The sequence below is a fragment of the Rhinolophus hipposideros genome, assembly GCF_964194185.1.
Source record: "Rhinolophus hipposideros genome assembly, chromosome: 10".
NCBI lineage: Eukaryota > Metazoa > Chordata > Mammalia > Chiroptera > Rhinolophidae > Rhinolophus > Rhinolophus hipposideros.
Window position 1 is genome coordinate 3,127,566 of NC_138056.1, and position 25,081 is coordinate 3,152,646.

A 25,081-nucleotide genomic window follows, 5' to 3' on the forward strand; every position below is an offset into this window, starting at 1 on the left:
GCAAATGCTGTCTCTGTGGGAGTCCGGGAGCTCACTCAGGGGCCGGCCGGGGGCGCCTTCCCCCCGCTCCACACAGGCTCCGGCCTCTACGGCCTGTCTGGTTGAAGAAATAAATGGTGAGTAAATCAGCAGAAAATACTCATTTATAGACCTGCTCTGTGATAGGCGGGTGGATCACTCAGACCCACCTTCCCACGGAAAATGATAAAAAAAAATGCTGGATAAAATAAAATAGAATAAAATAGAGTGAAGTGAAATGAGATGGAGTGGCCTTCAAGATGCTGAAGAGCTGAGAAGACAACAGGGTACTGCCAGGCCCAGGGGAGTGACCCAGGGGCATCTGTTGACAGAGCCACTTGGCCTGTGTGTGGGGGGCAGAGTTTTAGTCCCAGACCCATCGAGGTCGGGAGTCTAACAGGAGACCCCACGGAACTGGGTCCCCTGGAGACGACTCTTCCAGGTGACCTAGGGAATTGCAAAGATAGCAGTCCCGGTGCGAAAGGAGCAGAAGGGAAGGGACAGGAGGTGATGACAACCACCCGGGAAATCATGGCCCCAAAGGCCACAGCCATCGTGGGCCTGGGGACTTCAGCCATGACCTTGGTTCAAAGTGGTTCCATCTATAACGCCCTCGGATGTGTGATGGCCACAGCCCCAAGTCTCTCGGGACAAAAGCACCTTCCTCCCAGGCCTTGGGGACCCCACCATGGGTTATGTAGGGTGGTGACCAGTGGACAGGACAGCCAGGCCCACCAGGTCGGGAGATGGTTGGAGGAGTACCCCAGAAGTGAGCCCTCAACCTTGGAGTTCTGAAAGGACTAGATGGATAAGGAATCAGCTGTGATTACCTCATTTACACAGTCAAACCTCTAGATAGAAAGATTCTGTAAAGGACAGGAAACTATTAATACATAACATAGCCAATGTGGAAAAGAACCTAACAGAACTTCCAGAAATAAAGTGTCATAACGAGAATTAAAAACTCAACAGACATGTTTGAAAAGAGTTAACCCCTCCAAGGAAAGGAAGACAATGAGGTAGAGCAAGGATATGCCGGTAATCTGGCTTTCCAGAGAGAACGCAAAACAAACAAACAAACAAACAACAAACAAACAACTGGTCCTGATCTGCAGCTGTAGCTCTGCCCGTTTCCATGGTGTAAATACTCCTGCCAAGGCCTACTGCAAGCTGCCAATAGGTTAGCAACTGGCTGGCAGATTCCTGAAGAGCCAGAAAGAGCCAACGCTAGCACGCCAGGGCCTGGGACACACGAGGACATCAGAACTGCAGCTAGAGTGGCACAGATTTCACCTTAACCACCTGTTACCAAGAGGTGGTTGCAGAGCCGTGCAACCATCTTTGGGAGACTTTAAAGACTTGGCTTTAAAAAAAATGTCCAGAATTCATTTTAAAAGAAGTGTGTTTCCACAAACCAAGACAGGCCCAAAGGAAGTTAGGCGGGTGTATAAAAGCTGTAGCAGAAGACGTGAGAGACTTTAGGGCCAAACAAAGGACTGCGTAATGGTGGAATTATGAATGGAGAAATGGTAGCTTCAGAACTAGACCAGAGGCCCTTAACATCCCATCATATGAGAGGCCCACGGCGGGGGCACTCACCTGGGAATGGACGTGGGCAGCTAGAGACCGTATGGTTCAGGGCAACAACACGAGGAGCCGGGACTCAAGTTCAAGGGCTAGTCCTGACCCCGTCAGGTCCTTTGGGCTCCGTCTCCTTGCCCACCTCTCAGAGCCTCAGTTTCTTTCTTCCCATCTGTACAGGGATCTGATTCCTGCGCAACCTACTCATGGTGGGGTTAAGGAGCCCACACGAGGTGGGGGGGGCTGCGTCCAAATCAACAAGTCCCCTGAGAACGTGTGTCGCTCATTTGTCCTTATATATGGAGATGTTGGGATTAGACCTCAGGTTCCTCAAAGTCAAAGACCCTCCACCCTCAGTGTCCGGGGCTGTGAGGAGGGCCGCCCCCACCCCCTCCAGTACTAAGGGCCAAGCTCATCCCCACAGGTAGCCGAACCCCAGGACTGCTGGGGATAACTGCCCAGGCGCCCAGGCCCTCCCTGTGACCGTGGCCACAGCAGCCCTGCCCCCACCACCACCCCATCACCTAGTGGTGTCTCCACAGGCAAGGAGACCCTTCCTTTCCTGGATTTGCCTTCTGATTCCCAACTGGCAGGAACTATGAAGGGTTGTCTGGGTCCAAGGGCTGCGGGACGGGCAAGGAGACCCTTCCTTTCCTGGATTTGCCTTCTGATTCCCAACTGGCAGGAAGACGGGCAGGAACTGTGAAGGGTTGTCTGGGTCCAAGGGCTGCGGGAGAGGGTTGTTAATGCTCCTCTCAGCTCTTGCCCACCATTCCTTGAGGAAGGAAATGCTGTCACCTCCATTTTACAGATGGAAAAACTGAGGTCCAGCCTTTGCCTGAGGTTGCTCAGTAGGAAGTGGCCGAGGGGATCTCAATCTGCACGGGGAACTCCGAGCCCATGTCTCCACCGGCCCATGATGCACTCCGCACGCTGAAGCTTGACCAGCCCTTCTCCCACAGTCAGTTCCTCACTCCTTTCTCAAAAGAAACACAATAACGAAGATGGGAAGCAGATGTGCCGAGGGACCTGACTGGCTCCGTGGGAGGAGTGCCCAGGAACGAGCCAGCCAGCTGCGGCGCACGGCGAACCCCGGATCGCAGCATGAAAGCAGACCGACTTTATAGGGCTCTGGTGTCTGTGGCCTTCACGATGCTGCTAAAGCTGGGGTCAGGTTCAACCTCAGGGCAGTGGGGGCCTCGGCCACCCCCAGCACACACAGCCAGGATTTTAGTGTGTGGCCTTCTCGGCAATGACCCATGGACATAAATAATGTCCAGCGGGCTTTGAGGTTGGACTTGAAAAATGCTGATGGGTTTCAGTTGTTGGCTCAAAGCGCTCTTGTCCATTTGATGGGAACCCTGCACGCTGAGATCACGGCTGTCAGAGGATGGGGGGAAACTAGGGGGGGACCTTCCTTGAGAAGGAAGGCTGGGCCTCTGCCTCAATGACCCTTTTCTTCCCGTCATTTCCTATCATGCGTGCTGTCCTAGGGGGTTTCTAATGGGACCCCTCTTAGACTCCCTCATGTGTAAAATCTTCTTTTAGGGCCGTCCTCTGAATAAGGTGCCAGAGCCTATCGTGACACCCACGGTGAGTCTCCGTCTTCCAGGTGTCCTGGGGAGCAGTTTTCAAATTAGGTTCCTCTGAGCACACAGTGCCTGGGTGAGGGTAGTGGGGAGGAGGAGAATGGGGGAACTGTAGTCACAGCCTGTTGGCCAGGCTCAACCTTTATCTGTCCTATGCGGGGAAGAGGGGAAATAGGAACAGAGTATCGTCCCTTAAGCTGCCAGCATGCTTCTCAGATACCCATCCTCCCCCTCAACAGGCTCTCAGCCCAGCATGGCCAGTGTTGGGGGCTCTGTCCGGGGCTACCTCTGGGGTGCCAAGCAGTGGACTGGGGGCTTAAATGTTGGGGGCCCTTCTCTGAGGATGCCTCTGCTGGCATGTGGGGAAGAAGGCTTGCACGCTCCTCACGCCTCAAAGTGTGGTTCCGGACCAGCAGCCTCCGCACGCCCTGCGAGCAGCTCAGAAACTCAGTCCTGGGCCCACCCCAGGCCTGCTGAGTCAGAGCCCACATTCGACAGGACCACAGGGAGTTCCCGTGCACATTCAGGGCCCGCGGCCAAGGCTGGACCCCTCGCCCCAAACCACCTGCTGTGCTCTGCCCCCCCCCCCCCGCATGCCCCCCAATCACGAGCCATGTCTCCCTCACCCACTGGGGTCCTGTGAGTCCCCCCCCGAGATCACCACTCCAGTGCACAGTCTCAGCTGTTGTGGTGGGGTGAATGGGGTCTCCCCAAAAGAGATGTCCATGTCCTAACGGCCCGTTTCTGTGACTGAATGGGAACTTATTTGGAAGTAGGGTCTTCGCAGATGTCATTAGGTTAAGATAAAGTCACACTAGGTTAGGTGGGGCCCTACATCCAATGGCTCGAGACCTTATAAGAAGAGGAGAGACCTCACAGATACACACAGGAGGCCATGTGAAGGCAGAGGCAGAGGCTGGAGTGTCACAGCCACTCCAGGAGTGCCTGGGGCCCTGGAAGCCGGAAGGGGCAGGAAGCACCCTCCCCTGGAGCTTTGGGGGGTGGGGGGGAGGCAGGGCCCTGTGGACACCCTGATCACAGACTCCTGGCCTCCAAAAATGAAGAAAAGGTACTTGTGTTGTTTCAGCCACCCAGTTTGTGGCCATTTGTTGTGGCAGCCAGAGGAGACTAACCATTATATGTCCCTACGAACTGGCCCCCACTGTGCCTTCAGCCGGACTGGCCTTCCATATGTCATCATGGATGTCACAAAAATAAATCTTCTGACTTGGGGGAAAGGCAAGCACAGAGGGGCCCCAACTGTGTGGGGCGCATAGCCCACGCTGCCAAGAGCGGCACAGCATAACACACGCGCTGGCCCCTCTGGGAGCAAAGGCAGGTCACGTCTGTGCCACTGGTGACTTCCACACGGCTGTCTGGTCACAGCCGCAGAAGGCTGGGCCAGCAGACGGCTCAGGAGGGGGCTGCCAGGAGGCCTTGTTTATTTGTCCCCTGTGTCCGTCTCTTTAGCTCCCTCTTTTCCTTTTGCCCCCTTGTCCAGTCATTAAAGCAGGGCTTCTCAATGTTGCGCCGCAGGTGACATTTAGCAATCTCTGGGGACATTTTCGGTGGCATGACTTGGGGGTGCTACTGGCCAGAGAGAGGCCAGGGACGCTGATAAGGATCACATGCCAACAGCACGAGGTTGAGAAGCCCTGGTTTAAAGCAACGATCCCTCATCTTTTGGGGTCACTGAGCATTTGAGCACCTACTGGGTGGGTCTCCCCAGGAAAGTGCACATAAGCCCCCAATTTTGCATCACATTGGGGAAGGCTGTGCAACTGGGCTCTCTCGGAGCTCTCTTGTTTCCAGAACTGCAAAGCCTTTCACTCCCTGTAATCTGAGTATACATACCCCGGGGGCCAGCTCATTCACAGGGGCAGCTCTCCCCCTGAAATAAATATGGCAGCCACTCTCTGCTAATCACACTGGCAGGGGCCTACACACACCTCCAAAGAGGCATGCGCCCAAGCGGCCCTTGAATGGACTCCGGTCCTGCCGGTCTCGGGAGAGCAGGGGAGCGCTCTGGGCCGGCTGCAGCAGATGAAGGCTTCCCTGCCCACCCTGGGCCTAGCTCACTGCGGTGAGAGCCCCGGAATTGCAGGGGCCCTTCTACAACGTGGTATATAGCGGACATTCCACCGGGAGATGGCACACACTCAACTGCAGCTGCCTGGCAACCTCGAACCATCTAGTCTACACCACCGTAGCGTTTGTATTTTAAAATGGCCCAATCCATGGCTGATAAGCTACAGAGCCAAATTAGCAATGAAGTTTTCGGTCCCTTCAAGGGAGCCTAGATCTTTTCTTGGTGACAGTATCGAATGTCTTTACATTTGCTTGTTATGTCAAAGTCATAATGGAGAATATGAAGTTTTTGAAAAGATACGGCTCTCTTCTCCTTCCCGGGCACTGCTATTCCCACGTTCGTATGAGCAGTAATATCTGCTCTAATATTAACATCACTCAGGAAGAATTTGCTGCGTGCCAGATTCCGAGTTAAGCACTTTGCACTTTGCTCCCGATAACCCAGTGATGTAAACACACTATTGTTATTTCCATTTGACACACAGGGAAACTGAGGCCTGCATAGCTCGATACCTTGCAAAGGACAGATAGAGAGTCTGGGATCGGGCCAGGGGAGTGTGAACGACCAGACCTCGGAGGTCCTTTCAAGCCTCGTGAGGCTGCCTAATTGTAGCCAGGAAAGAACGACAGTGACAGACAGTAAATCCCTTGGTCAACAGACAAAGCACACATCGCACTGAGCTCAAGGCCTCAGCTCTGAAAGCCCCAGCTCCCGTGAGACGCCTCCCCTGCCTCGGATGGAGCCCGTCTGTTCCTCCAGTTATACAACGACTGTGGAAGGCAGATCTGCATAGTAGTAGCATTGTTCCCGCAAAAAGTTGTAGGGCTGGCCGGACATAATAATGCAAAAGGTCAGCAAGAATCGCCTGCTCTCCTCCGAGTGGCCCCAGCTCAAGCCACAGAAATGCCAACACACACCTGTCTGCAGCTGCTGCCCCAAGTCAGGCACAGAGGCTCTCTGTAACCTCGTCAGGACCGAATCTTTGCTTCCAGATCGTCAGCGTGGTTTAAGGCCCCTCACACATCCTCGAAACTCCAACGTCCCTGAGGCAGAAGTCACCACCCTGCTAGGCAGGCAGCCCCACCTCCAAAGGTGAATGGGACCCAGAGAAGTGCTCCCTGGGGAACACACGGTCCCTCGACCACAAGCTCAAGGTAGAAAGACGCCCCGCCGTGCATGTCTATTGCTTTCAGAGGAAGTCCTACGAACTCGGCATGAAACAGACTTCACACCCCGGGCTCCCTAACTGACCCCCAAAGGTATTCATTATTTAAGGACATGGTGGGTCTCATCAGTGAAATAGCAAATCAATACCAGCTTTTACTTTACACACTCATGGGTGACTGCTGACTTCTCAGTTAGCCTGCTGACCCCTTGTTCTGCTCTTAGAGTATTGGAGAGACTTTTGCTGATTTCTCAGTTAACAAGCACAGGGAGGGCTCGCTGGGCTGGGGGCCTGTCCCCCGTGCTCATGGAAGGCAGGGCCCCCATGCACAGACAGGTTCAGGGGGTGGTGGGGAAGCAACAGCAAAGCAAGGGCTGCCGAAGCCCTCTCCATCACCAGGGCAGCCCTGCTCGCCAGGGTGTCGGCTTTCTGCTCTCCCCCGAAATCCTTCCCTTAGAAAGGTTCTCAGGCTTTGCCAGGGAACGGAGGTCCAGAAAACAGTGTTACTGTCGAGTGGTTTCAGTGCACGAGGGCCCCAGCGATCAGTCAGACCCACCTCCTCATTTGACAGATGGAGAAACTGAGGCCCTGAGAAGGGCCAAGGTCGACTGCCAGAAAGCCTCCCAGGGGAGTCGGTTCTCTGCCCCTCTGACCAGGGAAGGAACTGACCCGAGCAGGAAATGCCTTGACCCCCAAAAGTCATCATTGCCAGGTCAGCCCCTTCCCTGGAGCACATGTGGCCCGGAGGGAGCTGGCCGGGGGCCTCCAAAGCCGCCCGGGGGCAACTTGTTGTGCCCAACCTCAACCAGAGTAGCATTGTCCTCCGCCATCTCTAAGAACAGCTTAGAGCGAGGACAGTCCCTGCACTGCACGGCCCGTGCCAGCCACCCCGCCACGCCCGTGCCCACGAGAAGCAGGATAGTTACGTCCTCGTCGTGCTCCAGCTCCAGGCCGGCCTCCCGGAGGTTCCCCTCGTACTCCTCCCTGCGGAACCGCTTGTCGTCCTCGTGGAAGTCTGCTGGGGGCTGCGGCTCGCCCGCTCCCACTGGGCCCCCCTTGCCGGGCAGCGGCTGGTCCTGCCTGATGCTGCGGGCGGCCAGCGCAGTGTCGTTGTGTGGGACCCTCCTGGCCAGACTCCTGTTGCCCGAGGGCCTCTTGTGATGGTATACCAGGACATAGTCCACCTTGCGCTTCCCGTCCCTGAAGTACAGGCCATACTTGCACTCGGCGTCGGGGTCCACGGACAAGGAGTTCAGCAGCTGAGGAGGAAGCAAAGGCAAAGCCACTCACCGTCACGTTGTCCGCGACGGGTCTTCTCGGGGCACGTGCTTCAAAGAGAACCACTTTGGCCACTCGCTCCTGCAGTCACTCAACAAACACCAAATGCCCGCCAAGGGCCGAGGCAGCGTGAACACAGCACGCAGGCCCTGCCTTCAGGCTGCTGCCATTCCAGAAAGGACACGCGCTGTGAGTGACACATGAAGATGTCACACATGCCAGGCAATCCCCCCCTTGGATCCAGAGCAGGCCGGCCACAAGGGACCGGGCAGCTCGCGAAAGGTGTCACACACGGTGACAGGGTGGCAGGCAGACCAGAGCCTGCACATCTCAACGTCTGGAGGTCAGCGTGTGCACAAGGTCGTGCCGGGGTGGCCGCAGGACCGTGACGGTGCCTGGGCCGGCTCTGCCGCTCACCAGCTGAGTGGTCGAGAAGCCAGGCACTTCCTGCGTTCATTTGGGTTCTCTCAAAAGCAGACCCCCAGTTGAGCGGTGGGGCTCAGTTGTTTATGTGGGAGGCGGTCTCAGGGGCCAGAGTGAAGATCAGGGGCCAGAGGTGGGGAACAGAGAGGGTCACTGCATCTATAGCCCTGCCTCGGTTTCCTTATCTGCCTGGACGGCTCTGGGAGCCAATGAGGTAGGGACGGCAGGCGAAAAAGCAAGACCGCCACACAGCTGCAGTGATGTCAGCTTCTGCTAATGTTAAACTCGAGTTTCTAGACCTCGCGTGGGATTTTGCTGGTTATGGAGGGCACGTGGGTTCATCCAAGCTGGTCTTCGGAACTAAGAGAAAATAAATAAATCCATGCTGAGAAGTAGCCTGAGGAGTGATTCCACACCGGGGACCGTCCTCAGAGCTGAGCCCCAGCCCTACACCGGCCCTCCTGGCTCCCCCACCACACCCCAACACACCCGCTTCCCCTTCCTGCTGTCTGTCCTCAAGATGCATGGAGTATGAGGCTGGCAGGTGGCTGAAGGCAGGCTCCCAACCCCCGTGGCCTGAGGACGGAGCTGTGCTGGGGCTTTGCTGGCCTGGAGAGTCTCCCCATAGGCTCACCTGGAGCTCAGGGCAGGGATGGGGGTGGGGAGGGGCTTCCCGCTGCACGAGGCCACCAAAGGGCTGTGCATTTGGTCAGGAGAAGCAAGAGTCCCTCACTCCAGTAGTGGCAGACTGTGCTAGCCAAAAGTGCCACCAGAACACCTGGAGGTGGGTCCCCATGTGATCAGGTTTCAAACTGTCAAGCATTCAGGGCAGCCAGAAGAAAGGAGAGGAAAGAGACTGGGTGATGGTGGAAGAAGAAGGGGCATTTGGGTAGGGCCTGGTGGCTGGGGTCTGCCCTGCCTTTTGGGGGTCAGGAAGCCTTCACTCCTGGTTAGGGAGGACGCTGCCTCCTGGAGACTGGGTACTGCTCACGGCCTGGCAGGGCATGGCCAGCAACTGGAGCCTGCAGGGGGCTGGACATAAGCAATCAACTTCGAGGCACAGTAACACAAGGCTCAGCACTGTCCTGTGGTCTTCACAAGACCAGATACTGTGGACGCCTGGCTGGCCTGCCCCACACGTCTCCCAGTCCAGAGACTGCCTGGTGCTTCAGGGCTGGGACCACGCCCTCGAGGGTGGGTGACACCGGGAGGGCTCAGGGGGCAGGCAGTCCCAGCGTGTCCAGGGCAGCACTAGTGGAAGACCCCAGTATCTTTGGTGGGTCATATTTCGGGAGAGGTGGGAAAGAGTTGTTCTTCTCAATGTGTCAGGGAGGAAACTGAGGCCCAGTGAGGTGAAGGGAGTCCGAGGTTACAGCCCAGCCTTGAATCCTATCTACACCTCTGAGGTACTCTGCCCCTCAATAGTAATGGGGACTCGGGTTAATGCTGTTCCTTAGCACGGAGTAAGGACTGCGAAGGGCAGCGGCCGAGCCCAAGGCCCTGCATTCAGCCAGACCTGGCTTGCAGTTGCGCTTGGTCCACCTGTATCAACAAGGCCTCTACTGCTTTGGGCCTCAGTGTCCGCCTCTGTGAAATGGGAGGATAATGTACGTGGCCCCACTGGCGGCCAGGAGGGTTAACCAACTCAAAGCACGCCAGTGCTGGGCAGACTCTCCATCTAATCCCCGGGACAGGTGCATGAGGGTCATCCCGGCACCGTGCCCTCGATCCTGGTGCCAATGTCAGAGGTTCATTGTCCTCCATATCTCAGGAATATCAGAGAATTGCAGAGTCATGGTGAGTTGGCGGCTAAAGGTGGTTTCTCTCCTCCCAGGGCAGTGGGCAGAGGAGCCAGACCTGTGGGCTGCCCAGGGAAGCCACCGGCCGGCACTCAGGAAATGAAGGTGCTGCCAGGCAGGGCAAGAGCGTGGGAGGTGGTCGGGCCATGGGGGACTCTCGGTCTCTGGTCAGGGCAGGGTGCGAGGGCACACCACCTGCTGCCAGCATCCTGGACACTCCACACTCCACACTCCAGCATCTCTAGGAGAGGCTCATCTCTATTTTCCAAATGAAGACCTGCGATTTTCCGAGCTGAGCCATGTACAGCTTCCACGAGCTGAATGTCCACCTCATGTCCTGCCTGCACCACCTCCCCCAGCTTCCTCCCCTGCCTCCTGCCACCCGGGGCTACACTGGAGTCAGGACATCCTCCTCGCTTTGCATGGGCTGCGTTCCTTACCTGTATGCCCTTCCTTCCTTCTCTGTGCTTTGTAATTTTATCCAGCTTCCAGAGCAGGGGACAAACCTCCCTGACCACTCTAGTCGGGCAGGTCTCATGTGCTGGGACTGCCTCGGAACCTTCCACACACAAGCTCTTAACTCCCAGGGGCCCCTAAGCTGGGTGACAGGATCCCTGAGGCCTGACACACCTCCATCCAGAAACTGCAATGCACATGGCGGGCTCGCCACCTGGCCCCATCGATGCCCCTGGTTGGCTGGAGTAATGACTAATACTGAACACAGTGGACAAACAAACCCTTAGAGAATGGGGAGGAAATTCAGAGAGACCCACCAAGCCAGAGAGCAGGGGAATCATAGTAGGGAGCAGCCCCAAATTCCCCACCAGCACGAGACAGGAAGTTGTTACCAAGTTCGATACTGAACGATGACTGTGCAGTGGGGTCTGACTGAGGCCCCTCAAGGCCTGACAGTCTGGGGAGCACGGAATCATCCGCTAAACATCTCCTCCCATCTGAGCAGCAGTACAGACACCTGAATAAGAGTGGGTGTCCTCCTGCCTGGCTCGAAGACCAGCTCTGCCACTGACTGTGTTCCCAGGCATACATGACAATGTCGCTGTCCTCTGGATCCAGCCCTCCTTGTAAAATGAGGGCCGGAGGAATAACAGACCACCCTCATCGGCTACGACTTTCCTTATACGGTTGTTGGAAGGATTGAACTTGTTAATATGAAGGTCTGACAATTAAGTTTGTGAACTTGTTGCAATGATGTTGCTGACCTTTTTTGATATCAGAGGGATTATTCATTATGAATTTGTACCAACTGAACAAACAGTGAACTGAGTTTACTGTTTGAAGGTGCTAAAAAGGCTGCGTGAAACAGTTAGATGACTTAGATCAGTTAGATGACTTTTCGCCAACAATTCATGGCTCTTGCATCTCGACAATGCACCAGCTCACACGGCACTGTCTGTGAGGGAGTTTTTAGCCAGTAAACAAATAACTGTATTGGAACACCCTCCCTACCCACCCGATCTGGCCCCCAATGACGTCTTTCTTTACCTAGAGATAAAGGAAATATCGAAAGGAAGACATTTTGATGACACTCAGGACATCAAGGGTAATATGACAACAGCCCTGATGGCCATTCCAGAAAAAGAGTTCCAAAACTGCTTTCAAGGGTGGACTAGGCACTGGCGTCGGTGCATAGCTTCCCAAGGGGAGGACTTCGAAGGTGACCATCGTGATATTCAGCAATGAGGGATATGGCACATTTTCTAGGATGAGTTCACAAACTTAATTGTCAGACCTCATATGTGTAGAATTTACCACAGGGCCTGGCATATGGTGAACCCTCAACAGCAGTTTGACCTAATTGGGATCTGAGACACAGCACAAAGAACTAGGGGAGGACAGGGGAAAACAATCTCATGGTCAAAGTGGACCACAAGTGAAAGATGGTGGCAGTGCCAAACTTAGATTTTAAAGTTACAGAAAGGGAGCTGGATGCGTTGCTGGGATCAGCAGGAGGCAGAACCAAGCACTGATATGAGAGTCCCAGATCTAACCCCTCACACACACACACACACACACACACACACACACACACACCCTGTCACTGATTTGTTGCACGATCCCAAGCAAGTTGCTTTGTCTCTTTAGTCTTGGCTTTATAAAATGGCTTTATAAAATCCTGCCTGACTAAGTGTAAGGGGAAGTTAGCAACCTTTAAACAGAAAGTATGGACTCTCTTCTTACTCTACTAGACATGGGCTGGGAGTCCCTCAGGGTCTGGAGAGAAATTCTGAGCGGGCTTAGAGTGGGTGTGGAGGTAGCCACACCATGAGGACCACAGAGGTTGCTGTGGAGGCCATGTGACCCTACGGCCCCTCCCACGGAGCAGGGGAGTGGATACTTTTCCTATGGCGGACAGGACAAAAGTGTAGATTTAACTTGCAGTGGGATGATGTGGGTTAGACTGCAGGCATAACTTCCCACTTCGAAGCTTGGGAAAGCTTTAGAATGTTCTCCTTTCCTATCCTTAAGAAAGAGGCAGGCAACCCCTCAGGGCATCGTGCTTGTGGAATGAATGAATGCAGGGGAGTGAATGACAGAGGCTTGGCTTTTACACACTTACTGTGGGGGCCCCCAGATCAAGGATACAGAAGCTGAGGCCCAGCCAGACCAGCAACTTAAACGTGATTCTCCCCAGCGCTGAGCCTCAGGTTTTCTCTTATCGGTGAGATGGGGACAAAATGGCTCCTGGACATAGGTCACCGATTCTTGTGAGGGCTAAGAGTGAGGGGAGATCCGGAAGTATTTGAAGATTAGCCCCCAGAATATTTGGGTGGAAGTGCTCCCGGATAGAGCTTCCCGGAGGAAGACAGAAAAATGGTGGAAGAGAAATGGCTCCCTGAGGTCCCGTGGGAAGATGGCAGGAGACAAAGGTCCTACCGCAAACAGGGAGAGGGCAACCTACGTATGTCTGATCCACACCTACCTCTCCAAACTCTTTCCCTTAACCTGGAGAACAGGGCAGAAGAGGGGACCGTAGCCCTGTGTCCACCTGGGATGCTGGATTGGGTGGGACCCCATGCATTCATTTATTTGGCTTCTGACCTGGAGTTGGTGCTCCAGGAGCTGAATTCACACATTCTTGTGACATAACCAAAGTCGGGTAAGTCTCAATGACCATTCCTGGGGAACCTCCTACACTCGCTTTTTCTGAAAGGGGGGAAATGAAATCAGTGACCTGCACATTTCCTTTTGGTGTTGATTTCACGTCTGAGGGATACATCCCTCTTAGACGTCATTTTATCCTCCCAATGTTTAAATTAAATCGCTAGCACTACATAACAATTTCTGATGATCGGGCCAATCTGTAACCTATCAACAGATCACCTGCAGTTGCAGATAAGCAGGGAAGCGCTCTTATCTTGCAGGCAGGCAGTTCCCAGAGTCAGGTGCCTGGCTGGGGTGTCTGGACTTGTCGGGTACACAGGTCCGGGGCCACTGACACATGTCAATTTGAAGGAAGAAAGTGGAAACACTCAAAGATGAACAAAGGACACTTAATGAAATAAATTGCATTCAACCTGGCCTCTGGCTTTTGAGTCATTTCTTACACCTCTTTGTACAGAAACGATGAAGTGACTTTTACCCTTGAACTTGGGAATGGCAGAGAGAGGAGAGGCACAGAGACATGAGTGCGGAACCACAGCCTGCATGGGATAGGCTTTTCTGACAGCCGATTTAAATCACGTTGTCCTTGTGCACATGGGGTGTATGTCTGGGAACCTGTAGGAACTTTCTGAAACGCAGCCCACGCCCTCTGGCCTTTACATGCACAGAACCACTGTCACTGGGTGACTCAAGATAACGACTGAGCAATAATTATTGGCTCCGGCTGTGCCAGGGATGCCCTGGGAGGTTCTCCCGTCATGCTGCTGCCTGCCTGCACAGACAGGCCCCCGGCTCCGGGAACTGCTGTTTCCAGCCTGTTACAGCCACTGCTGCAGTCAGTGCCACAATTCACAGCCCTTCAAGCCTGTGAGACCTGAAACCTGTGTGTGCACAATAAGAGTCTCATCTGGGCTTGTCTGCGTGTTTCCAGCCTGTGGAGACCTTGAAGGAAGGGCCCAGCTGCAGGCTTTGTGGCCCTCACTGGGGTTTAGGGGAGGCAGTTTCTGGATCCGGATAAACACGAGGTCTCTGAACTAGGACTCCAGAGCAAAGGGCCATTGGCGAAGACCTCCATTTCTTATCTCAGGTTGAATAGGACCTACCTCTGGAATGCCCGTTTCTCTCCATGTCCTTAGCTGCCACCATTATCTCAGGCCTCCTAACTGGTGTCCCACGTTCCTACCTCTGGGTCTGCACATGTTCAAGTTCTTTGTCGGAACCCCTACCACCCCAGCACAGGTATAACTAGCCCCTTCTCCAGAATGTCCATTCTTCTAGCAGGCTGATGATGGCCACCTCCTTTTGTGTCTTGGCCCCTCCTACCTCTCCTCCCAGCTGGTGGGTGACTGGGAACAGGTCATCTGTCCCTTCTTGGTTCCGGTTTCCTCATCTGCAGTAAGAGCACCTACCCCATACAGTTGTTCTGAGAATTAAATGAGCTAATATGCAGTGACTGGCCCAGAGCTATGGAAGTGTCCCTTGCCACTCTCCTGGGTAAGGTCCCATCACTGCTCCTTAAGCCCCAGATGGGCACAGCTTCCCTGTGTCAACGCCTGTGGGGTGCCCAGCGTCCAGTATGGCCTGGCACATAGCAGGCACACCGTGTTCGTTGAAATGATGACCCTGAAGTTCTCACAGCTAACGGTATTTCTCTTAGGCAGACACCCTCTCCATCAGTGCTGGTTCCCAACGCTCCCTGCACCTCTGTGCAAGTCCAGCTTCAGAAGAGCCCCCAAATGCCCACAAGGAGTCCCAGTTGTGACCCTAGGGGGTGCGAGGCCTGCCAGTCACTGCCCTGCATCAGTCCCACCCCGCAGGCACTTCCCTGGATGCCCGTGTCCAGCCCTGAGGCTAGAGCAGCAGGGTAGGGCAATCCTCTGCTTGGTCAGCCTGAGCAAAGGGCTGGGGTGTTGGCATCGCCTGGGCAGGGGCCTTGGCAGTGGCTGTGGGGGGATGGGGAGTCTGTTCTCTGGTCCCAGAGGAGCAGATGTGGGTTCCCCCAGCTGAGGGTGCTGGTCTCAGCCCGTCCCTTTGGGGCAAACTTTGTTCTAACATTAAGCCAAACCCCTCACGAGAGAATTCTGCCCTCTAGGCATCCCTACCACAGCTGGGACGGGCCGCAGGGAGAACGGTGGGGGCAGCGGGGACCCCTACTCCCCAGCCACGAGGCCGGCTCGACGCCGGCCCACGCGTCCCGGGTACCACCCGGATGGGTGTAAAGAAGCCTGACAGACCAGCGCCCCCCTGCTGCCCTGGGCGTTGGGAGCTCCCACACCGGGCCCCACGCCCTGGGAACTCCCCACACCCCGGGCAGGTGAGGGAGACACCAGCGGGTCGAACCCCAGAGGGTCGCAGCTGTCGCCAGAGGGTGGCGGCGCGGAGGGGCCTAGAGGCTGCCACCCTCCCGCGGCGATGCGGCTCCCCCACCCCCACCTCGGCTGCCCCCACCGGCACCCACGGGAAGGGAGTGTCCCACCCAGGGCCCCAGCCACGCGCTGCGGGGCACAGCGGCAGCGAGCCCGGACGCGGAGCCCAGGGGCCCGGTCAGGGACGCCGCGGTCACCGGTGGGCGCCGCGCCTGGACGCGCAGAGCGCAGACCGTGTGCTTGCCGGCGGCCAGTCCCCACGTGCGCGCGTGGAAGCCCCCGCAGGTGCGCGGCCCCCCGCCCGGCCCGGCCGCCCGCACTCACCGTGCCCTCGGACGGCAGGTAGCCGACGTCCTCGATGGCGCAGATGTTGATGATATGGACGCTGCGGTCCTCGGCCGGGAGCGTCGAGTACTTCTCGTTGACCCTCATCGCGGCCGCCTGTGCGCCGGGACCGCCGGGCGGCGCGCCCTCCCCATCCACGGCCCCGCCGGCGTCTGCAAGCGGACACGCAGCGTTCGCGGCGCGCGCTCCTCGCGCTCGCAGGGGGCCGGGCCTCCCGCTCCGCCCGCCGCGCTCGCCTCCCGCCGCCCCGCACCGGGGCGCCCACCCCCCACCCCGGCTCCGGTCCTTGGAGACGGAAGCGCTGCGCCCGCTCGGGGCCGCGCCGCCGGCCGCGGGTCAGATTTTCCGTAGAAATTTAAACACAGGAAGAAAGGATTACGTTCCTGCGGGCCCCCTCCAAGTTTTTATTTTTATCCGGGGAAGGAGCCCCTTGGATTTTTTTGAGGGTGGCCAAGGTTTCATACTTGGGAGGAAACTTCCTGCAGCCCCCACCTTAAATAAAAGTCTCCCAAACTCGCACGTCTGTGTGGAGTCGGCTTGCAGGGGAGAGCCGCTTCTGAGAATGTAGTCAGGAATGTTCTCCCTGCCCCTTCCCCCTCCACCCGCTGGCGTTCTCCTGCTGTCACTCAGTCTCACCTCCTCCGAGGAGCCTCCCCTGCTTGCTGCAGGCCCGCCCTCCCCAGCTTGTCCTGGCCCCTGGCGCGGCCTGAGCGTCTATCCAGGACCCCTCATGTTGCCGGCAGCCCCCACTTATGGAATGATTAGAAATCTGTGACCAGGCACGACCAGAATCCCTTACACAGCTCATCTCATTTAACCCCACACCTGGTCCTTATTTTGTAGAAGGGGATGGGGGCTTCCAAGGCCAAGGAAAGGGTGCGGTTCCTGCCCAGTTGCCTGGGAGTACTTGAACGACTCGCTACTGCCTCCCTGAGGGAGGGATGATGAGTTTGAACGCTCTCCTCCCACGATCAGCAGGGGCCTGGCACACAGTAGGTACTCCTCAGGACACGTTCATAATCCTCCATCCTGGCACAGGGTGGGTGAAGGTCTCCCGGGGCAGCCACACCAGGCAGCCCCCAGGGACCACACTGCCAACGCTGCCCAGTAGGAATTCTCTCCCTTTCCTCTGCCTCTCTGTATCCTGTTAGTTCTTCAAGGTGTGTGCCAAATGCCACCTCCTCCAGGAAGCCATCCTGGATTTCCCTTTACCCAAGCACTCAGGCCCAAGAACCTGCCTGTACTTCAACTACAGTACTTCCTTTATGCTACCTCATTTTACAGAGGGTTCATACAGTTGGTGTTCAATAACTGCTTGTTGGATGGCCGTTGAGGAACATTCAGGGCCTGCAGAGCCCTGAATGTTACAAAACTGCCTTCCAAGATCATGATGTCATCAGCATGCCATGGTTCCAAGGGTGGATTCTGGAATTAGGATGGGGTGGGGGCGATGGGATGGAGGCTGGTTCCAGCTCTGGCACTTCCCAGCCCTGTGACCTTGGGCGAGTCTCCTTAGCCTCACAGAGCCTCTGCCTTCTCCCCAAGAGCCTCCAGGGTGTGTCTGGCTGCAGCTCCACACCCAACACAAGGGGAAGCTGGGCAGTGGTGGCCACTGTTACCACTGCTGTCATCCTGTCTCTGTCATGGCCTCCCCTGCCCGCTCTGCCTCTCATGCAGGCTCAAGTTTGTGAATTTCTTGAACTTGGAGAGGTGCAGGAAGGTTAGCCCGTCCTTGGGCTGGCCTTGCCAAGAGGCGCTGCGTGGCCCTAAAGGACCCTTTGTCTGCACCTTGGACAGGGAGAGCAGCTTTGGAGAAGTGCACTAGACGGGCCAAGTCCCCGCCGGAAACAGCTGTCCACGGTCTTTGCCACGCCAGGGAGACCCGGCCCCTAAAAGTTCAAGTTTTTAGACCGGGAAGAATCACACACACACACACACACACACACACACACACACACACACACTTTATATAACTTCATTGTCTTATCCTTGCTGGTAAACAACAAAGATTGTGTAGCTGTGATATCGTCTTTCTAAATTTATTTTCAAGTCGCAAAGGGTTTTGCAGAAATCTACAACGTATAATTTGTGAAAAAGAGTAAATATATAATTCCTTAGTTCTGAGTACATTGGCATTCCCAAATGTTTGGGAAGTGACACTTGACTTCTGACCCTGAGAGGGCTCTGGGGCTTCGTGTTTGGGCCATTTGGGGCGCTACAGGGTGGGTGACAGTCTCTTAGGCATGGTAGCTCCCTGCTTCCTCCTGGGGCAGTGACCATATGGCTTTGCCCACGAAATTGTTTCACTCCTTGTTTCTGTGATTTATGCTGTAGCCGATACGCAGGACATCTGCTTGCTGTAAAACATTGTTTTCTTGGCCTTATCTCAGGGGACTCCCTTGCTTTGCCCCTCTCCTTGCATTCTGCTTCCCTTCACCCCTCCCCCAGTCTTCCCAGGTGGACAGTGTGGAAATATTTCAGCAAGGGGAGGGGAAATGCAGGCAGGGTGGCCTCTGCACAGGACAGGTGAGAGGATGGGCCAGAAAGGACCAATTCTGTCCCCAGGCCACTTATGGCGTGGGCCAGGAGTTCTTGGATGTTGGGATTTCAGGGACAAACAAAAAATAAAAACGATATTCCCCCAAAATCGGGGAGGAGGAATGAGATTCTTCTACATTATTTCCCAAGTTAGAGGACTCTAAAGAGTTCCTTTCCTTCTGGTGGTGATTTCGGCTGTCTCACGTGGACCACCTTTTTGGGATTCTGTCTTTACTCTGAGTCTCTAACTGCTTATAAACAGGCCCGAGAGATCCACTGTTGCATTAATACGGAGTGTTCTGCTTTTTGACTCAATGATTCTCATCACTAAAAATCCAAAGGGACAGATTTTACCAGTAGAATTAATTCCTGGCTCATGAATTAGTAAAAACCAGTCTCATTTGGTTCAATGCTATATTTGATTATGGGAAGTTCTGGGCTTCACCTTGTTTTGCCACCCATTGCCCTTCCGTGTCATTGGGATCTCACCCACTGTGAGCCATTTACGTCTTTGCTGACATTTTAATACCATGAGTACAGGCACAAAGTGACAGGGACATAGGAGACAATTGAGCAAATGTCGGGAGAATGTCACCCTTGTTAGAGGCCCTTTCCAGTAGTGTTTTATTTTCAACATCAGTTTCTCCTCCTTGGCTGCCCACAAGAAAGAACATCTTGCTCTCTGCCTAGCGGCACATGTCTGAGTGCTCCCCAGGCCATCTCCACCTTAGTGAAAAGGTGACCAAACCACTCTCTGCGAAGCTCGGCAGAACCAGGCCCTCCAACTCGCCTGGCCAGGGGACCTGGGTCAGGGGTTACTCCAGCGGTAGTCTCTTCTCATATGGAGGTCAGGGGCTTCTCAAGCTCGGCACTGCCGCAAGTGAGGCCGGAGAGGCCTTTGTCTGAGGGGCCGGCCTGTGTCCTGTGGCATGTGGAGCTGGTGGTACCTTCCCCTCCCAGGGTGACAACCAAAAATGTCTCCAGACATTGTCACATGTCCTCTAGGGGCATGCACCCTCAGGGAAGACCTGTGGGAGGGGGAGAAGGGGATGATCTTGTTATCCTGTATTTGTCAGATGAGAATGTGCAAGCCTGGGGAGGTGACGTGCTGGGCTTGAGGTCACAGTCCAGAAAGCTTTGGCCTTAAATCTAGGTCTCCTCACCACCCCCTCTGCCCTGCCAAACTAGGGCTCTTTCCATGAAGTGAACACACATACACATACACACACACACGCACACACACACACACAGAATTAGAGAGGTGGGGATTTGGTTTGTTCTGCCCTCAGTTGGTGGAGGGGATTTGGTTTGGGGCTGCCCTCAGTTGGTGGAGGGGTGGTACCATGTCCAGGCTGCTCTGTCCCTTGGTCCTGGCCACTCCTGCACAGCGCAGTTTTGTCCCCTGTACAGATCTCTGCGCTCAGAGGTGCTAAATAAATGCTACTGACTCACCACCAGTCCCGGGTGGGGAAGGAGCACGGAAGAAATGATCGGCTCATGACTCAGGGCTACTGTGAGCACCAACGGCCACCATCCAGCTCCCGCGCTGGCTCTGTGCCCCTTTAGAGCTTCCGGTGGGCAACCCATGTAGGAAAGCAACAAACCCCAAACAGGTATGTGACTTAACGCGCTAAAAGTGACTGGGGGTGTAATTATGCCCGGGGAAGACGTGCCTGGGGCATCTATAACTAAGAGATGGTGGGCGGGAGACCGGACCGCTGTCATTTCCTTCCCTCGCATGATGTCAGAACCCCCGAGCAGAGAACTGCAAGCTGAGCTGGACAGGGAGGCTCTGCGGGCACAGAAACTGCCAGCCCAGCGTCCTGGAATGCAGCCCAAGCATGAAGTTCTGTCTGGGGGATTTTTTTCCCCCAACAGAATCCATGGGTGTTGTTTCCATCCCAGGGTTTTCAGAAGCTTTATGTTTCCTTAACCCAAGGCCCGCCTTCTGAGAATTCCTAAGAACTCTAAAAACACACCCGGGGTAGGTTAGAACCCAGCAGCTCAGTCGCCCGCCACCTCCTCCTGGAAGCCTCTCTGGTCCCGTCCACTCAGTTGCATTACTCGCGTTTGTTCTGCTGGCTCCGCTCAGGGCTCTGTCCAGGCACACCGGCCCATTTCTGGCCCCTCACCCTCACGTCTCCTTCGTGATTTCTGTACTCGGCACCCCATCCGTCCTGGTCCTGGCACGCTACATGTGTCCCGTTTGTGTTTATTTAACAAGCAGTGGTACCGGGCTTCCTGCTCAGCACCGGGCTGAGCTGTCTACAAATACGCAAGTTCTTCGGCGATCCCCCCCCCTGCCGTTTGCAAGTGGCTTCACACAGAGGCCCCCAGCCCGGAGGGGGGTCCCTGCCTTGGAGGTGTGGGGAGAAGTCCAGACTGAGTCTCAACAGCTCCTTCCTCCAGAGTGACCCTGCAGGAATCACAGCATTAACCCCCACGAGGACAGAAACCTCGCCTCCCTTAAGCATCCCGGCCAGTGGGGGTTGGGGGTGGGGGGGGACTGGGACACCCTCCCTGAAGCAGAACAAGGCTGAGCCAGCGGCTGGACCACTCTGCCCAGCAGAGTGTGGAAACTGCGCGTCACAGCCCGCTGACTCCACGCTTCTCAAAGGGAAAGTCTTGTCCGCTGGTTAATTCTTCTTCCAGGCACTTGAAAGAATAAAAGAACTTCAGATTGCCCTGCTCTGAGTAACAGGGATCGCCTTTCTTTCTTTATTTCATGGCGGCCCCCAAGAGAACAAAGGATGTCCGTGTCCCAGGCAGAAGGAATCTCCTTCTGAGCTTGACCCACTCTGCAGAGGCAGGGACTTCCTCCTGAGATGTGTGGTCTCCCCAGCCCCACGAGCCTCTGACAGGTCAGGACCAGGTCCGTGGGCTGAAGGCTGCTTGAGGCCCCTAGGCTGGGAGCCAGGATGGAAACGGAGGTGCTGCCCTGCGGAGAGTGTGTGCACACGACCGAAGTGACTCTTATCACACAGCCCCGCGGCCCTTCATCCTGTACTGGGTGCTGGGGGCAGGGGGTCAGGGTGGGGGCACCACACCTCATCATTGCTCCCCTGGGGTCAGTGACCCTGAGCAGCTTCCCTAAAGATCCATTTCCAGGGAGGCCGGACCCTGTGTCACAGGCACTGGCTGCAGCCTGTCTTGCTCCAGAGGGGACCCTCTTGGACCAGTGTGGCCTCATGCAGCTTTCCCAAAGACAAAGCAAAGTCCGAGCTCCCTGGACAGACAGAGGACGAGGTGTCTTTATGGGAAGAGATCCTGATGCTTTCCTGTGAGACCCCAAAAGCAGAATAAAAGATCTTCCGGGTTTCTGTGGGGCCCGGATGGTCTTTCCCTGGAAGCCTTGGCCTCATTTGTGCCTTCATGTGCGTATGACTTGGGGCCAGTTCTGTTTTGTGTCAGGGCCTCCGCTAGGTCTAGGGTCTCCGTCCTGCCGCTGAGTGGGCCGCGAGCTTCTGGGGGGGGGGGGACACTCTGCGTCCTGTATTCCCAGGGCCTGCCTGCTGGATACCCAGCCCAAAGCAGTGGCCCAGTGTTTGCGGGAGACATGAACAAGCCGATGAACCAGGCGCCTCAACAGCACGTCTGCGGATATTCCCGACCCGACACTGGGGATTAGAGTCTAGAACCTCCACCAGGTTCCACCTCAGGCGTCATCCCCTCGAGGGAACTTTTCAGTGTCCTCGCGGAGGGCGTGCCCAGGCCCTACAGCGTGTCACTGTCCAACAGGAACGTGACAGGAGGCACACAGGTCAATGGAGATATTCCAGCAGCCCCGTTGTAGAGTAAAAGTAATCAGATGTGATTAATAAAAACATGTATGTAGCCTAGTCTATAAAAGTATTATCTTTTCAACATATAATCAACATAAAAAGTATTAATGAGGCATTCGACCTTCTTCACCCCGTGGTGTGTATTTTACACTCACAAAAGATCCTGGTTCAGATAAGCCATGCGTCAAGGGCTCAAAGCCACGCGTGAGCAAGGACAGCTTAGCCACAGAGCCTCTTCCTATTACTGAAGGAAAACCAATTGATGGCTTTCAATTTCTGCTTTATGTTTCTCTCTGTTTTCTAAGATTTCTGCAGTGAACACAGATTGGTTTTATCATCAGGAAAAGGGTGACTATTATTGAAAACACTGACATACTGTGTACCCTGCAGGCTTACACCGGACCCTTTTATTGTTTAAGGAAAAATGGCCAACGTATCGGATTTTTATCTGTACAGCACCAATTTAGAGAAAACCACTTCTGCCTAAGGGCCAGTTGGACGCACATTCCTGAAACATTTTGACAGAGCAGTCTTCAGTTTCAAAACATATCTGATTACACAGCTGGTCACATGGGCTTTCAGTGGAGGAGGAGAGCAAGTTCTCTATGTTGGGACCAAGAGAAGCCCACCTGGACTCCTCAGGGTTCCCGTGCTAAGTGTCTGCAGCACGTGTCAGCTGTGTGCCTCACCGTGAAGGGAACCAAAGCTGAAGCGGGCTGGGGATAGGGGTGTGGGGTGGGCAGGCTGTCTGAAAGGACAGGCCAAGTGCACGAGGTAGGGTTGTCTGACCAAGCCGCCTCCCTCGAGGACTCCTGGGCACGGGGGTCCAGCCAGTGCTCAAGCAGGTAGGTGCCCGAGAAGGAGACACTCAGGCTCCTGTGCCCTAGTTCTTTTGATAGCACCACGATGGCTGGTTGGGGCTTCATTCATTCCCTCACCCATGATTTACTCACTCATTCATTAACTCATTCATCCACTTATTCATTTGTTTACCCATTGTTGGTTCATTAGTCCATTCATTTACGCACGCGTCCACTGGCTCATGCATTCGTTCACTTACCCATCATTCATTGGCTCACACATTAGTTGGCTCACCCACTCACTCTTCACGCACTCACTGTCTTACGACCCTACCCCTCCCCAGTATCCGTCCCAGCTCCACGCTTCTCCATAGACTTTATCACCTTCTATCTATCGCATAATTCACTTCATTGTCTTGTTTGTTGTCTGCCCACCCAAGTCAGATCCAGGCTATTTTGTCATGATTTAATGGCTCCAGATTTTCTAGCCTGAAAATGACACCAGAAGTGTGCTCTAGGAGCCTAGGGAAAAGGCACAGAGTTGGGCCAGTTATTCAACGAGTTTTCCTCCTAAGCATATTTACTAAGGTCCAACTATGTGCAACCCCTGAGCTGTGAGCCATGGCCATCGAGGGAAAGACAGACCTGCCTGCACAGGGCTTACCGTCGCCTGGGAAAGTCAGACAACTGACGGGCTATAGAAGTACGGAAGGGCCTGAGAAAGAAAGGTCATGGGAGGTTCTGGAAGGTTCCCCAGAGGGAGTGGCTTCACAGCTGAGCCCTAACGTGTCCCCGGGAGCCAGGAAGATGAAGAGGAGGGGACGGCGATTCCGACAAGGGGGAAGGCCTGGGACAACAGTGCCTGGGCCTGGAGGGGACTTGTGTAGGGGTGGCTGGGGGGCGGGGAGATGGAGGGGCAAGAGGGGAGGGCAGCTGGGAAGGGGCCATATGTACGTCCCTCTGATCGTTGCCCCTGCAGCATTGCCATCGCGTGACACAACGTGACACAGATGACACAGCACTTAGAAGGCTGTAACAGTTGCACTGGAGCATGGCACAGGGGACCGAAAGTACCCGGAATGGCCAACGTGGACAGTGCCCGTCATCAGCCCAGATGCCAGCAGCCACTGGCCTCCACGTTGTCAGACGGCCTTTCCTCGCTTCGGGCGCCTTGGCATGTTGTTCACAGGTGGGCAGCTGTTTCCTGGCTGACCTAACAGTGTCTGTGGGCCCCGGGTTGAGCGTGTCTCTGTGATGTTGGTGCCCCCTCCCTTCGTGTGCCTGGGTAGCTGCTGGGGTCCTTCCATCCACAGTGCAATGTTGCAGTGATGGGCCAGCCTGTATCCCTGGGCCAGGAAGTATTTCAGACTCCTTGGGACAGAAGTCTTCTCTGTGCCAAAGTTGGGCTGCCCCTGCACTGACCCCCCATCACCAAGGAAAGGAAGATGCAGCATGCCTTTGGACCCGACAAATAGCAGGTGCGCAATAGGTACTCGTGGAAGAGATGGTCCCAGAGGACTCGTAAAAGTCTCTACCTATCAGAATAGAATTTTCCAGAGAATCCAATGATGGTGCCAGGCATCGGCCATCTCTTTCCGGGTCCCTGCATGTGTCATGGGTGGCCTTGGACAAATTATGTAGCATCTGCGGCCTGTTTCCTCCTTGGTCCCAATACTAGACAGGCTGCTGGGGTGCTAGACCCAGAGCACGGGTCCCCCATGTAAAGCAAGCTCAGCACCTGGACACCCGTGGTCACCACTGAGAAGCTAGGTATCTGGCTACCTGCTTGTAATAGCTGTTTATTATGACAATTATTACAGGTGCAGAGGGGCTGAACAGAGGGAACCCTCAGCCATCTGGGCCAGCAACTCCCACATCTGGCAGCTCAGCCATTCATTTGTTCACACAATGGACATTCATTCATTCATTCATTCACTGAACATGTCTAAGAACCAGGCTCAGAGCAGGTGCTGGAGACACAAAGTGAATGCTGCCGATGAGTCCCTGTTCTCATAGGGCTTACCTTCCCATGGGGGAGGCAGAAAAAAAACAAGCAAACAAACAGGTAAACGAGTATCAGAGGGTGATGGCTGCTGTGGGGGAGGTCACTCAGGATGGCAGGCTATCAAACGTGGGGGTGGGGGCAGGATGGTGGGAACTGGGATGTGTATTTCAGCCAAGGGCT

The 25,081-nt window shown here is 55.2% G+C and overlaps 1 protein-coding gene across 2 annotated transcripts in view; it reads right to left on the bottom strand.

Moving 5' to 3' along the window:
- The window catches only part of ANO1 (anoctamin 1), a gene marked incomplete at its 5' end in the record, with an annotated part of 136,984 nt that overhangs the window by 61,905 nt on the left and 49,998 nt on the right, over window positions 1-25,081 (bottom strand). For both annotated transcript variants that reach the window (XM_081064436.1, XM_081064435.1), the window contains 2 exons: window positions 7,369-7,701; window positions 15,756-15,928. In XM_081064436.1, coding sequence (XP_080920562.1) covers window positions 7,369-7,701; window positions 15,756-15,928 — 506 coding nt within the window. The remainder of the gene's footprint in view (window positions 1-7,368; window positions 7,702-15,755; window positions 15,929-25,081) is intronic.